The following is a 16,247-nucleotide window of genomic DNA, read 5'->3' on the forward strand; positions in this document are numbered from 1 at the left end:
GAAATTTTGTGTATACAGACAGAGCTGTTTTACTAGGATATCTCCCCAGTGACTTATTGCTTTAAATCAGCCTTTGAAAACCATGCACAAAAACCCTGACATCTTTCTCAGCTCATGACAACAACATCCTTCACCTTCTGACCCCCAACACATTTACACACGTCCTAGAATCTTTCTTTCATTATTGATTAGGAAAGGCAATGCCATACAGCTCTGCAATGAAGAGATGCCCTCACACATATTTACTCAGATCAGAGATCTCTGCCAAACATCCCAACTGCCAGCCAAGAATGGAAAGTGCCCAGCTCTACACCCAAAGCAAGATGGAGAGGAGCCAGACTGCCAGCTCCTGAGCCACAGCCAAGAGGAAAAGCACTGTTACAGTACATTGGTACTGGCAGCACGGTTCACACAGGAGGAGCTCACAGGCCAGGTTAGAAGCAGGCAGATGCACACATCAGTGGATGATTAGACATGAGGCCCCAGTCAGCTGTGCATCTGGTCCCATGAAAATTCATGCTAATTGGGACTAAACCCGCGAGCTAAGGTTTGCTGGCAGGTCTCCCTGCAAAATAGTTTGACTTCAATAGAAAACACCATGGAGAAAAACGTGGCTTTTCAGCAGACAGGGCTTTCTCTTGTAGGCACAACAATTTCCCCCAAACCATGATGGTCAACACTCAGAGCACACCCAAGAAAAACTGTTTCTGCCATCTGTTATTTAACCCTGGGACTACCTCAGTGCCTTTGTTTGCACTGCTGAATCACTTTCTGTGATGTAAAGGTTACTTAGCTGCAGCATGGCAGCTCAGTGCAGTGGGAACCTCTGGAATGAGGGACACAGACAGCAGCAGTGTGCTGCTGATGCCAGACTGAGAACAGGCCTCGGTTCCAAAACTACAGCATGGTTTATAATAAAAACCCCATCTAATTAACCCCCAAAGTCACAAAAAATTATCAGTTCACAATTAATTTGCTCTTCTGGAGCCAATTGGTCTCAGCCAAGAACAAAGGGACTCATTTGGCCAGGGGCTACATGAGGACATTTTTTATTACAGAAATGTGTGAAATCTAAGCAGACACACCAGTCCCGATTGATAGATGAGGAACTGAAACAAAGATGCAGAGACTGACTTGGGTCTATACCGTAAATGGGTGATGTTCTGACGTTTCAGGCATTTAAGTGCTGCTATAAAAATGTACAACATCAGACCCAGGAGTAGAACGTATTTCTCTTCCATACACCAATCAGAGTGGCAATAGTAACAAATTCCCACCTGCAGTTTCCAGGAGAACCCATCAGCTCGTCAAAAGCCAGCCCTGAGATTAGGACCTCTGAGTTTTTTTATGATACAATTCCAGCCAAAGGAAAGGGCAAGAAACAGGCAACAAATAGAGCCTGGGATGAGTTCTGAGAGAATATGTCCATAGGATGCTAAACCAGTGCAATTAATGTCCTCCTCTGACAAAAGGTCAATATACCCAGTAGAATTAATGAAAATATTCAAAAGAAAACCCCAGAATTATATTTATTTATCAAAATGCTCTCACTCTCAATGACATTCTGTAAACATACTCTGTGCTCATAAAACTTGCACTTTTTCCATTTGCCTTTCTATTTCAGGGACACCTCATTCCTGTACCCTGGGGTGTAATCAAGTGCAATCTAAAGGACTGCTTCTCAGATGGCTGGCAAAATAGAAAAGCAATTACACAAAGCCAGACAAACACAGCATAGATTGTTGTTTATAACACATCAAATGGAACACACGACAAAACAGAAAAAGCTAAAGACACAAATGTCCATGAACAAGTTCAGATTGGAAATTAGAGTGAAATTTTGAAGAGTAAAAGGCAGTACCAGCATCACAAGAGCAAGTCTCTTCTAGTCCTAGATCTTCACGAGCAGTTATCTGTGCTTTACCTAACAGATCTCTCTTCAAAGCAGGGATCTGCTGTCCCTTGTGAAACAACAGCTACATCCACAGGACAGACCAAAGATTTGCTGTTAGCAGGGGTGATAACAGATGGGTGAGCACTTGTGGACACAACACATGGCACAGATGTTATTCAAACATGATCCCTACACACTTCACCTCTAAGGATTTCCTATATATAAAAGTACCATTATCTATGCAGAAAACCTTCAACTTTTTCAGATAAATTCCATCAGATGATATCCATTACTCAAGTTAAGCTTCTAGATCACTAAAAAGTTATTATTTTACATACAGCAGCTAAATAAAACTTACTTTCTTCACAAAAAAACCCCTTTACTGACCACAAACAATTAAGCACTAGTAATAACAAATTTCCTACTAAGATTCTATCAAGGGTAAATCTCATCCAGCATGTATCAGAAAATACAGGAAGAAAATCATACACCTTACATATACCATGTGCCTTCATTTCAAACCAAAAGAAAGCACTGAAGCCACCACAAGAACTGCACGCAGGTAGGATATCCTCTACTCACTAACTCACCACCCTCGTTGTGAGAAATTGCAGGTAAACCCAGAAAGATGTTTTGCAGTTTTTCCATCTTGTAGTCATCTTTTTTTCTTTATTCTAAATACTTGTGAAACTCCACAGTACCAAAAAGTATCAACACGGGAGAGCTGGAGCCCTACAGCACTGAAAACTCAGTTTGACTCAACTACATTTTACAGGAATTAAAGTCCACAGGTGCATTCACTGCCAGCTGACAGCGATTTCAAGACTAGCAACCGGTGTGAGAGAGTGATGAAAAAGGTAAAGACTGCCCTAAAATATACCGAAAAGATATAAAAAGGGAAGATTTCCCCATGCTTTTCTCTAAAACAGTGGTGTGTTACAGAGCAACCTGAGTAAGTTTGGTCATCCATGTGAAAAACAGGTTAATATCAGCTGGAATATTTTCTGAGATAGGTTCCTAAGGTTAGGAAAGATTGTAAAAGAACCTGCCTTCTTCAACCTAAAAAGCAAAGGAAAAGACAATGTGTGACAGCGCTTTGCAAAGACGTCAAGGCTAAACACTAGAGAGGGAGATGAAGTGTCTAAACTAGAGCAAGAGTTTGGCACAAGGACAAAAGGGATTATACCTGCTATGAATACATGCAGCCTGGAAACTAGAAAGTGTCCAGCCATCAGAGCTCAGAGTACGGTGTAGCCTCACAGTGGGAATAACATAAGGAAAATAACCTAATTAGTTTTAAGAGGGAGATTGAAAAGTTTAAGAATGTCTCAACAGCAGGGGACTGGATTTGGGAAGTGCCTTTTAGTCCTGCGTTCAAGGAGGAAGACTGATCAGAGAAACAGCCAGAACCTGTATGTGTATAAATTCCCTTTCAAAAGCATTTTTGCAAATCTGTCTCATCAGGTTTAATTTCTCACACCTTTGGTTCACAAACACAACCAGAGATTCATGCAAGTGCCAGATACCTGTGTATACCTGTCTACAGGTTAATATCCTGAGTTATAAGTGAGCCTCTGTTTTGTCACTGATTCACTTAGCCACTCTTACTAGGGACAAGAAGCAGTGTAGCAGTAATACGGCAGGATAAGTGAAGAGGATTTGGGGTCGGTTTGGACACCTGTGCAGGTGTCAGCATGCAAAGCAACACATAACTGTAGTAAATCTGATATAAAACTTGAATTAAACTATATGCAAATACTATTTTTCCTCTGTGTACCATCCCTTCTGAAAGCCAGTTCACTGATGCAAATGCAATTTTAAGGCCATTTCGACATAAAACTGGGATAAATCAGAAAAAATATTTGTGGTTTTTTTTAGTTTTAATCTGAAGGATTAGCTTCATCACTAACATTTAAAAAGAAACATCATAGAAATTACAAAAGAAAATACAGGTACAAAGAACAGATAAGAATTAACACTGCAATACACTTAAGTGTGTTCCCAGAACTTCAGAAAAGCTGCTATAACATTCAAAGTAAAATCTCCACTGAAGCAATATTGTAGTCTTGATAAACATTTTGCCCCGAAACTTTATTTCCAATTAAAGAGGTCCATCATTAGCTGCAATGAGCATTAAGAGCTCCAGATGAACAGGAAAATTAGCAGATGATTGTTACTTAGTTTTGTTTTACACACACATCAATGTGTGATTGCTACTGTGACTTGAACCTCTTCCATCACTGTGTGTGACCATCCATGCACCAGTTACCACAATTAGGTGTTTCTCTCCTACAACAACAGCATTTTTCTTTCTCTGATAGTCACCCAAAGGGTATCTCCACAAACCAGGCCTCTGATTTGGTGGTCATTTATCCACATATCACCTTTCACTCTCCAGCATGTCAACCTTGGTGAGCTGACCTGAATTCCTGGAGCTCAGGAAGCGGAGCACCATCAGCCCCGCAGCCAACACCACAGCAGCTATGCAGAGCCAGCAACGGAGGGACCACGGGCTTCCAGTGGGTTTGATATGTCTCCAGAGAGGGGAGACTCTGCACCCTCCCTGGGCAGCTGTTCCAGTGCCTGACACCCTCAATAGAAAGAAGTTCTTCCAAATGTTGAGGTGAAGTTTCTTGTGTTCCAGTTTATGGCCATTGCTCCTTGTCCTGTCACTGGGCACGACTGAAAAGAGTCTGGCATCTTCCTCTTGACCCCTGCCTTTGAGATATTTATATGCATTAATGAGATCCCCTCAGAGGAGGCCCTGTTCCCTCAGCCTCTCCTCGAAACAGATGCTCCAACCCCTAATTATCCCCTGGATGTGCTGTTCAGACACCCAACTATCCCCTCTTTGCTGACGCCCCGACAGAGGAACCGTGAGGTGCCTCGGGGCGACACGGGGGAGCACCCCCTGCGCAGGGAATCCCTGCTCTTCACCCACTGAAGGCTCCTCCGCACCTGCCTTACGCCCTTCAGGGCCAGGCGGGCATCTCCCGAGCTGCCCGGGCCGCGGGGACCGGCCGTGGGGCAGTGCCGGCCGCCCGGGAGGGACCGCGGCTCCCCCCGCCGCCATCGCCGCGCTGCGGGGGCGGCGCGGGCTGATGACGCCATCTTGGGCAGCCCAAACATGGCCGCGGGCCGGGCGGCCCCAGGCCGGGGCTGCGGACCCGGAGGCGCTGGCGGGGCCGGGCGGGACCCGCGGGGCGTTGGCGCCTCGCACGGGGCTGCTGCTGGCGCTGAGGGCTCCTCCAGCCAGCCCGCCCCAGCATCTCTCTTCTCCCGGCTTTACCCGCCTCCCCCGGGCCCTTCCCTAGCGCGCTGCCGCCCGCGGGGCCCCAGAGCAGCGGTGCTTACCTGGGATGCCCCCGGTGTGAGGGAGCCGCCAGCGCCACAGCGCCCTGCTGCACTGCGCCCTGCAGCTCAGCCGCGGCCAAGGAGCTGAGCTGGGCCTTGGCGCGTGTTGGGCGTGTGTCACACAGCTTCTTTTCCTTGTTAGCCAGCAGATGACACGGCCATGCAGGAGGGGCTGGCATCTGGAGGGGGTGGGTTATCACAGCAGTTATCAACTGTAAATGTGCGACGCTGCGGGTTAAGAAAGCTAAAGGGTGGCCCCGGGCACTGTAGGCTCAGAGTGCAGGGCCTTTTTAAAACGCCTCTGTTGGAAAAAAACCATAAAGGCAAAGATGGAAGTGGGTTAATTTGGTACAGCTGCCAGTCTATCTGGGCAGCAACCTAGGAAAATAGCCAGTAATAAAAGAATGGAAGGGAAATTGCCCTCTTGGTTTGTATTGTCCCTGAGCCTTGCTTATGGGGGGATAGCACTGAGCATCCTCCAGGGGAGAAATGAAAGACCATCCCATATGCCAGCACAGCCTGCCCTCGGCCCAGCCTCATCCTCCTGGCTGTGGGCAGGTCGGGATACCACCTGGGATAGCTTTTGCCATGGCAGAGAGCAAGATCCTGGCAGAACAACTGCTCTGCTATTGGTTTTATTCTCACCATCCCCTATGCTAGTCAAAGACAGACCCTCAGTGAAGATTTTTGGTTTGTTTTTTTCTCCCCCCCGGGACAAACTCAAGCTTATCCATGGATTTTGATTGCTATGTAAATCTGATATGAACCAGAAGTGACTATATAGAGACAATCTCTGCCCTTCACACACCTGTGCGTAGCTCTTGCAACGTTATGATAGTAAATCCTTTATGATACATAATCTTTTACCACTGTCACATTTATATCCTGAGATCTTCTGGAAGCCTGGGGCTTGACAGAAAACATTCCCAATATATTGAGACGTTTGCAAGAGCTTGTCTCTGCAGGCTATGTTGTCCTGAAACCTGCATTCTTCAGAACTGCAGAGCTGTCCTCAGAAATGAATCATATTGGCTTCTACACACCTCTGAGAAGCCAGGCAAAAGCCACTGTGTCAGCCAGGCAGGTTGGACAAACTTGTTTCTTCCTGCTGGATTTTACAACCACAAATAAGGCTTGAAAACAAAACAAAACATAACAAATAAAAAATACTCACCAGCAACACCAGCAGCCTTATTCTGAACATGTGGGATGCTTCCCTGGATGCCTGCTCATTTCCTGGAGTGAAACTCAGACACACCAGTTCACTGCTGCCCTGAACTGCATGGATACTTTTTTTTTTCCCTTCTCCCTCCTTTTCTTTTCCCTCCTTCCTTGTGTTGATTTGTGGGACCAGAATGACTTTGATTTCAGCAAGTTTGCTGTTTATTCACGTCACAAGTTTGACAGCTTTACACCAAATCAGATTGCTGGGTTTCAGGAGAGCTCTGAGGCGTCACTGGGAGCTCCTTTAGATTAAACTCGCCTCCCCGGTCTCCCCCCTCTCCCCCTCCTTCAGAGCCATTTAAACCTCTCTGGGGCTTTAACACAAACGTGCTCCCAAGACCTGCATTTCATTCTGCCACTAATATGGTAAGTGCTCTTTGCATTTCTCTCGACCTCGAGGCAGAGGAGGAGAAGCTGGTCTCTCCCTTGGGGGGATAGGGGGGGTGCAATAGATTTTGTGCCTTCTTAAGATGGGAAAGAAAAAAAGCTCTCCTCTACCTGCAAGAGCAGTCTCTGCTGCTGTGCTTTCCCATGGGTGGGCAGACTCCCTGACTGAGGCTCCAAGCTCTGCCGTTGCCTTCCTTGCAGAGATTTAGAGCTGCTGCAGATGAGGCTTATTTGGAGGAGGGAGAAAGTGTGAATCCAGAGACAACCCCAGGCTTTGCGGTCTGGGACTCCTGCAGAACTGCAGGGGCAGAAGAGAGTGCGAGCAGCTAGGAGGTGACTCTGCTGGCTCTGTGCTGCTGCTTTAGAGCTGGATCAAACACCCAAGGTGGCAGGAACGGTCTGGCCAAGGACAGCCTGCGACCTCCCTTCACCCTAAACCCACTCAGGACCGTAGCATTTCCCAAGGGTTTGCAGGAAACTGAGCCACCTCCCTGGCACAGCTGTGCGCGGAGCCCCAGTGCTGCGGGGCGCTGGCGGGGCGGCACTGCCCGCGCTCGGCGCACGGAGCGGTGCCACCGGGAAAGCGGGGAGCGGGCACCGGGTCAGGGCTGGGCGCTGCCTCGGGGGCCGGCGGCGCCTGGCAGGGCGGCGGGGCTGTCCCGCGACGGCCCCTGAGCACAGCCCGGCCGGGACAGCCGCGGAGAGCGCTGCCCCGCCGGGGCGCTTCTGCCGGGGCGCGGCGGGGCCGGGCTGGCACCGCCTCCCCTCGGGGCCCGCCGGCGGCTGGGGACGGGGCGCCGCCGAGCGCCCCATCGCCTCGGCCCCTTCCCTCCGCAGAGCGCCGGCCGGCCGTGCCCGGAGCCGGACTTCGCCGGGGGCTCGGGCTGCACCTGCCCCTGCCCCTGGTCCGCCCCCGCCGGTGTCTCCAAGGAGACCTGGGCCGCCGTCTGCGCCGCGGAGCCGCCGCACAGCCAGGGCCGGCGGGAGGCTCGGCCGCCGGGTGAGTGCGCTCAGCTGCCGCCGGGGCGGGGAGACCGGCCTGGCCCCGCAGCCGGGCTGGGAGCGGTACGGTACCGCGCTAACCCTCGCTCTGGTCCCCAGGGCAGTTCTGCAGCCCGCAGCTCGGTGCCCAGGACGCGGCGTGGCAGGGAGACCAGCTGTCCTCCCAGCTCTACAGAAACAAGCAGGTAAAGGCTCCGCGCCCCCCAGCAACACCGGCTTCACCCCACGAGGCTCCCGAACTTTGTATCACGTATGGCACCTTCTGGCTTGGCTTATGGCATGTCTCGCTCTTGCTGGCACAGATGTTAGAAGTGACAGAAAACCGTTGTTCCTTACTTAAAGTATTTGTCTCCCCCATGTTGCCCTGTGAAGTTGGAACAATTGTGGTGAGGTTCCCTCCATTCGCCCCCTCTTACATCATATTGCACCGGCAGCCTTGGCACTACAGAAAACCAGGGGCATGAACAAGGGGTCCCTCAGGCTCTGATCATGCTGTTGGCTAAAAATACGTAGTGTGTGTCCTGATTCCACCAGGTTTATCTTCATGGGAAATGATTCCACCAGCATTGCCTAGTTACATGGAGGATCAACCATTTTGACCAGCAGGATTTCCTTGTTACTTTATTTTCTCTTATCTTTCCTTTTTTTGTAAATCCCAACAAGAGACAGAAGAAACTCTGAATTTAGATGAAGGAACTCCAGGTTGATGACTCTGATCGACTACTTGGAATGATGTTTTGATGTAGTGAAGTCAATGAAAATTCAGATATTAACTTAAAGGTCCCTAGAATCAAACCATAGTTCCAGATGTCAGTGTACTTGTTTCTTTGGCTCTGCCTCAATCATTTGAGTCTGTGCTCAGCAGATGTCTGTGGTCCTTGGCAGAAGATTGTCCTCCTAAAGAAGTCTCCAGTGCTATGATCAGGAGGCAAAAATCAATCTGTAAATGCTTTGATTTCCCATGGAAATGTGTTAGGTGTCTGCCATTCCTGTTCAGCTTTTGAGACCAGGGATTATCTCAACTCTGTATGTGTACCAGGACTGGCACAGTAGGGTCCAGAACTGAAGAGATCACTGAGTACTGCTATATCATAGAGAATGGCAACTGCATCTTCCTTCTGCAATCTACCCCCATAAATCATTTGCAACTCCTCCTCCTTTTTTGCACCAGCCAACTATAAATGGGGAGGAGGGGTGCAAAGGGATGTTTACTGCAGCTGAGGAGGAGATCATGAATCTGCTGTCATGCCCGTGACCATTTCTGGCTGCTCACAGGGCTACCTGTAATTCTTTTCTATTATTATGCTACAGTTGCAGGTTTTTTCAGAGTAATCTTATCAAACACTTACTAAAGATTAAAGGAAGTCAAAAGGGAAAACTGAACAGTCATGCCACTTAGATTTATAGAGACAAGAGGCTGGAGGGGGTGGGTTGAGCTCACAAAGCAAACACCCAGATCATCAAATCCAAGCAGTTTGTACCATAGGGCAATTGCTATTAAGTTACAGAGTCAACATCTATTCATCAATATCTCTATTCCACAGCTTCAAGATACTTTGCTTCAGAAGGAAGAGGAACTTGCTAGGTTACATGAAGAAAATAATAACCTCCGACAGTACCTGAATTCTGCCCTGATTAAGTGTTTAGAAGATAAAGCCAAGGTATTGTGTTCAAACCTGTCATATAGATGTCTACAGAAAGAACAGGTCGATTTGGTACAGGCCAGTAAAATACATGGAAAATCTAAGAGTGTAGACAACCCTGCAGTGGAATTCACACTCACATTTAAATTCACAAAGGGGACAGTTTTCCCTGGGAATGATATCCTATCAGGTTCTGACTTTGGAGACAGTGTAGCACTTATAGCTAATTAATAAGTTAAGTTTAATTAATTAGTTAGCTATAAGTAAGTTAAGATTATGTAGTCAAGGTAAAATTATTCCCTCTAACACTTTTTTTTTCACTAGAAAGTTCAAATTTGAATATGTATTTTTTGACTGTCTCTATTTTGTCAGTTATCCCTTTGATAAGGATTTTTTTTTTCCAGTTTATTAATTAAAAACCTGTGTGGGGTTTTTTTTAATGGTGAGGTACAAAATTAAACATTTAAGGTTGGATGAAACATCCTGTTAAACTAAGTGTGAAGGGTGTTTTGGTTTTTTTTATTTGAATTCTTTGTCTCTCATCTTAAAGAAAATAAAGAAAAAAATTGTTTCTTGTCAGCTTAAAGACATTTTTTGCTATTCCAGCCTCACCCATGAAACTGAACTATTGATTATTTGCTCAACTCTTTGAATTGGGCATCAGGTAAAAAAGACTGTAGAACATAGGAGACTTTCCTTTTCCATGCTGTTGATGAGTTAATAGTGTGACATGTCCTCCCTCCCATGGCCAGACCTGGCTCCTGGCAGTAGAAAAGGTCTCCTTCACTGGGCACAGCAGGGTGACACAGCCACCCCCTGTGTCATGGGGAGAAGAGTCCAGCATGGAACTGTTGTGGGACATGTCTGAGCAGTGAATTCATGACATGGTGGGGAGCTTCCTTGTCTATCCTTGCCCTCCTTTGACCATCCCTGGATGCCTGAAGGGCCCTTGTCCTGTGATAATGACAAATGAGATGAACTGATGAGTGCAGCGCCATTCAGGCTGATGCTCTGAGCACTGCCTGGTCGGCATCACCCGTGTCCCAGCATGAGTTACCTTTGCATCCTCCCTCTTTGTCAGGCTGCCACTTGGGCCCCCCATGCCCTGCTCACCTGCCAAGTGCTGCTGGCACAGATCCAGGTGGGAGTGTGGGGCTGGGAATGCCATCAAAGCTCAGGCCTTATCGACACGGTCCCTCTTTCAGGGACAGGGTTGTTGCAGACACTGTAAAGATACAAAATAGTTGGTCATACCCATATGTTTAAGCAGAGAGTGGGAAAAGAAGTGTCTTTATAAGGACAGCAGTAACCATCTTGTGCATCTGAGGTCAGAAATGTGTTGCTTTCAGGTATCTAGAAATTCAAATTTTAATACTCTGTCTCCACCTTGATGTTTTGGGTTTTTTTAATAGAAACTACTGTCTGGCCACGGACAAAAAACCTGTGCTATCCTCAAAAGTACAAAGAGGAGATTAAAAGAGGACCACTGCTTTGTCCCTCAAGAAACTCCTCAGGCTTCCAAAGCTAGAAGGAACCTCTTCAATGAATTCACTGCCTGTGAAGAGCAAGCCAGCCCTGCTGTGGACAGCTGGGTCTTGCAGACCTTAGGATTAAAAGATGTGAACACCATTGATGAAGCTTCAGCTAACTACAGTGCCCTGTCCCCAGACCTTGGAAAAGACACATACTGCCTGAGCCCTGGGGGAGCAATAGGCTATGAGCACAGGGAAGGAGCAGCAGCAGCGTTCAGCTGTAGCCATGTGCCTCCAGCCAGCAGCAGCACCCATCCATGCAGCGAGGACTCTCCCTTCCCTCCTCAATTTTCTTCAGCACCATGCCTCTCCTCACCAGTACCAAGTGTTTCCTGCCTCCCAACCTATGGGCTGCCTTATTTGACTGGTGATTTGTCACCCAACAAAACAGAAGTGGCCTTCACAACGTCCCTGAGTCCCCACCGCAATGTGAGAACACACAGCTTCCACCAAGGACAGGCCTTTGTGCGCAGGGACGACAACGGGGGATGGAGATTCACCTGGGTGCCCAAGCAGGCTGAATGATGCACCTGGATCAAGGGTCAGCCATAGGGGATGTAGGAGTCACACTTCACCTTGTGCACGAGACAGGTTCAGGCAGAAAAATGGACCCTTTTGGGCTTCTTTAAATGCTACTCTGTCACTAACCTACTCCTCATTCCCTCACAGATTTTCACGGATGTGACTCCAGATTGCACTTGGACAATTATCTGCCCCAGATGTACAAACTAGATTCCTTTCTCTTGTGCCTGTGTTGAGATACCTGTTTTTACTTGTTTCCTCGGTTTTTATCATCAGCTCTTCCTTGTTACTGGTAGTTTCCAGGCTGGAGGCCTTTCAGCTTTGATGATCACTTTTACGTGCACCAAACTGGAAAGCACTTTGGGAATACACCTCTCTCACAGATATCCACAGATAACAAAGGAGGCATGGATTGAAGGCTGAGGATCAGCAGTTTCTAAGTGATTTACGTCTCTCTTGACTACACTGATTGCTTTGGATTTAACGGGTACCCATGGTTGCCTTATGTGCTGCCCAAGGCTGACCTACCTGCAGTTCCATGGTGCTGTCACATTCTTTGATGATGCCTCAAAATAAAAATAGGATTTGCTTCTAATGCCTGGAGGCTACTTAGTTGCAAGTGATTGGGCAAGTGCAGGGGACCTTCCTAAGGTGTGATTAAGAGACTGATGTGTTTACTGATATGTTTTAAAGGTGTTTTGTCTGTCAGTAAAGGGAGTTTACATTTGGGGAAGCAGTATCACTTAGTGGTTGGAGTCGGTCTTTAGGAACCACAGCCTTCAATGCCAGCTCCTGCCTCTCTGTGTTTCTGCCAGACTGTGATGGGCTGAGGGTAAGACCAGCACTACTCTGAGAATGCTTTAAAACTCTCTGAGAGAAGGTGCTCTAGCACTGCACAGGACTTGACATTTAGTAAAGCTACTAATGATATGAATGATATCATGATATGAAGTCAATGGACATGAAGGAAGCTTGCCAGTACTGTTTTCTGTTACCTTTGTCTTCTGTTCTACAGTAGTTTGATGCCTAAGTATTCAAAATAGATTGACTTGGTTATTCTTGCTTTCAGAATGGTGCCAGTGACATTGAGGAGGGACTTAAGTAAAAATAACCAAAATCAAGGATTTTCTTCCAGTGGCTTATTTTCCTATAGAAAACTGGATATTTGTCTATTTTTTTTTTGAGGATAAAAATATCTCCTAATAGCCTGTTGTGCCTTAGAATTGCAATGTTTGAGGAACTCCATCAGGAGCAGTAATGGTTTCCCAAAGGACTTCTAAATAAATAAAGTGTATTTCTAGGTAGTTACTTTAGAGTAACTGTGGCAGACTTCCAGAATAGGCAATTTGAAAGCATTGGTTGTAGGCATTATTTCACTGGATTAAAAAGCCAACCAAACTAAAAAAACACCAACCACAAACCCACACAACAACCACTGCAAAATAAAACCACAAAAAAACCTCAATAAAACCCAACAAACCCAAACCAAGCAATGCTTATGGAATAAATACAAGTATTTGTTTGGGGGGCTTGTTGTAGTCCATAAAATTGAGGCCAATTGATGAAGACTGGTCAGACAAGAGCACTGTTTCTGTAGCACTTTTTTACTTTTCAGTGAAAGCAGAAGAAAAATCCTGTCCTACAAACAACTCATATTTTTTCTCAATGCATTTATTTTCTATTATTCTCCCCTTGCCCCACTATATAAGAGAGCATTGAAGAAAATACTCCAGTCACTGGAGTTTTTATTGGTGTGTGTGTGGTAGTGTAGAAAATGCCTGAACTTAACCTGAGTGTGTGATGGGAAGCCCTGGTGTGGGCAATGTGGGGGATGAACAGCAAGCTGGGAATAGACAGTGTGGTCAGAGGATGACACACAACACAGCTGTAGAGGCCACATCTCTCAAAGCAGCTGTAAAAAAAAAGTAGAGAAACATCTATGTTTTCTAACACTATAGAATGCTATTATGTATGAATTTCAATGCTAGGGAGTCAGCAGCACTAATAAGTACTTTTGTCCTACCAACAAAATCTTAAATCACAATTTTATTTTTCTCTGAAGAGAGAAAAGCTTTCCATTTGCCTGACATTTTCTTTCCACATTTTTGCATCACTGAGTGTGAGGACTTCTGCAGAGAGCCAGAACAAAATTGTCAGATCTTTGGTACAGTCCTGAAGTAGGGTTTCAGTAGGAACAAACTGATGCTTGAGCCTTTGCCAGCCTTTTGTACAGGGGTGACTGTCCCCTTGTCTCATAGAAAATAAATTATGAATGTGAGGGAATAATTTACCTGAATGAATCCTCTTCTTTTCCTGTGGGTTCCTGAATTTTACTCTGTCTGAAGGAGCTGAGTCTTGTTGGAAGGATTTTTTCTGAGCCTGACTTTGCTGGAGTTCATTTGGGTAGAGGATCCCATGGTGCTGCTCCTCTCAGCTGATGGGTGCTCCTGACCTGCGCATGCAAACTTAAAATTCTGGTGTAGGCAACTGCTTGAGCAAAGGTTTCTGTGGTAATAGTGCTGCTGGGCACTGGAACAAAGGGAGCACACTGGAAAGGAAACAGGAAAATCCCCAAAGCATTTTAACAAATAAATAAGAGTGATTTGTTTTACCCTGACACCACAATCTGAAGCAGTATTTCCTGAGTTACATGAAGAATAATAGAAACAATCTGTATCTAACACCAACCCACAGAAAACAAGTCAGCCCAGTGACCAAACCATTCCTTTAGATGGCTATTGCTCCTATTGCCAAAAGAAATACATTGCTCAGCATACCTCACTCTAAACTGTCTGGTTCCTCTGCAAATCCTGCCTTCCTACAGGTATAATAGGTGTGGAAAATGAGTAAGAGGCTGAAGGCATCTCACAGCAGATTACTGCCATGGGATGGGATGTGGAGACAGTTACTGACTGGGCTGGTGCTGGGTGGATATGTTGATTTAACCTGCCGTGTCCCTGTGATTTACTTGGGCCTGGAAGCAGTGAAGCTGCATTAATGTGCTGCAGTTCTTTGGCCTGCAAAGATGTGGGGGAGAAGGTCTTGGCTTTACAAAGCATAGATGGAGCTTTGAAATGGGTGTTCAGTCTTGGTTTGTGCCTGATCCTCCCTGTTTGTCCTTTTGTATCCATTCCCTGTGGGTGAAACAGAGTCAAAGCCCCTCTGCTGCTCATGGAATGTGTGAGTTAAAGCCCAGGGAAGCCTGTGACACAAAGATAGCTAGAGATCAATGGCAATGAAAGCAAAAAGTGGAAACAAAATCCAGTTCTTCACACAGCCATCATAACTAGGTAGTCAGGAGATAGCAGAGACAAGTTTCAGCTTGGTACTGTATTTCTAATTTCAAAAAACAGGCAGCTGGAAAAGAGGGCCAGGAGGCAAAAGTTCTGGATTCTGATACTGCCTCTGGTATTACACTTAACTTCTGTGCTTTGGATTCTATGGAGTCCACCGCTGGACCAGTTCATAGCTATTTAACAAGAAAACACAGCTCTTGCTGTTGCAAACTCTGAGAAGTTCCCTCTTGCCAAGGATCAGCACCAGGCCCATAAAACTCCAGGATGGGGAACTATGACTTGAGTGGCCATGGGGCCCTGGGTGATTCTTTGAGCAGCAGGGAACTTCCGTGTCTGTAAATATTCATCTTGTATTAACATACTTTGTTTTATTTTTTTATTTAAAGTTTGTTTGCTTTAATATGTGAATGTAACATGCAGCTGCATAGTTTTAAAAAAATCTGTGTTTCTAGAAAGGTACACTAACAGAAATGGAAGTTAATTTAACACTTTATATGTTGATGTTCACGATTTTTGTGATTTAAAAGGCCATGATTATATGTAACTGTCAATTTTACCAGTGTCACTAAGTTATGTCTAATAAAACTTAACATCCAATCAATGCAATTCTTGCTGCCCACTTTAGCACCCGTTAAACCACACAGCTGTTGCTCACATGGCACAGCATCCACCTGGCACCTACACATCTCCCCAGAGGACTGAAAGGGACCTTTATTTCCTGCAGTCACAAGTGTCCACACAAGGACATGCCATGTTTTTATGATACCAGACCTAAATATATTGACAGCCACAGGTGTGCTCATTTCAGCCTGGGCTTGCACAGCATGTTGCAATGATCCATTACTGCTTTGACTCAGAAAAGGATGCCATGCTACCAAACAGCAAGGACAGAGGGAAATACTGTGCTTTTTGTCCGTTGTTTTTGCAGCATCTGGCACTCTCACTTAATAGACTTATACCTTCCTAGGCAGCTGAACATCCTGATCCAGGACAACCCGCTTCGTTATAGTACTCTGAGTACTCCTGATTTGGACTCTGAAGTGATGAATTGCAGAATGGCACTGAGGTGTCACATAAAGAGACTGGAGATGAGAGAGAAAAGCCTGATTAAAGAATTCAAGCCTCTTCTCAGCTCTACTTGACAACAAAGAAAAGCTGTCTTAGTTATTAACTTTCCCTTCTGGTCATGGGGAGGTTTATTGGTGACCATGCACCAGCTGGGACCAGAGACATTTTTCATTGGAATGGAGATGGCTTATTGCTTATGAAAAGATACAAAGTGAGCCTTCCTTAATCTCTTTTGCCCTCATCTAGAAGCCGTACTAAGTCTATGAGATGATTCATAAACACTCTGGCCTGTTGCCGGGTAGCTGACATCCTGTCATGAAGAGAG

The 16,247-nt window shown here is 46.2% G+C and overlaps 1 protein-coding gene and 1 long non-coding RNA gene across 2 annotated transcripts; one reads left to right on the forward strand and one right to left on the reverse strand.

The window, feature by feature from the left end:
- Window positions 1-1,042: 1,042 nt before the first annotated feature.
- On the reverse strand, window positions 1,043-7,406 carry LOC125331142. Its single transcript, XR_007205871.1, has 3 exons — window positions 6,423-7,406; window positions 5,249-5,427; window positions 1,043-4,612 (listed from the first exon to the last, which is right to left on the reverse strand). It is a non-coding gene; the product is annotated as an uncharacterized LOC125331142 (long non-coding RNA).
- Window positions 7,407-7,669: 263 nt separating this feature from the next.
- On the forward strand, window positions 7,670-15,455 carry GMNC (geminin coiled-coil domain containing; the record flags this gene model as incomplete). Its single annotated transcript, XM_048314659.1, has 4 exons — window positions 7,670-7,859; window positions 7,961-8,046; window positions 9,406-9,522; window positions 10,917-15,455. Coding segments are annotated over 4 exons (1,038 nt in total), but the record flags the coding sequence as incomplete, so codon positions are not given.
- Between the last annotated feature and the right edge of the window lie 792 nt (window positions 15,456-16,247).

This window comes from Corvus hawaiiensis, chromosome 10, assembly GCF_020740725.1.
Source record: "Corvus hawaiiensis isolate bCorHaw1 chromosome 10, bCorHaw1.pri.cur, whole genome shotgun sequence".
NCBI lineage: Eukaryota > Metazoa > Chordata > Aves > Passeriformes > Corvidae > Corvus > Corvus hawaiiensis.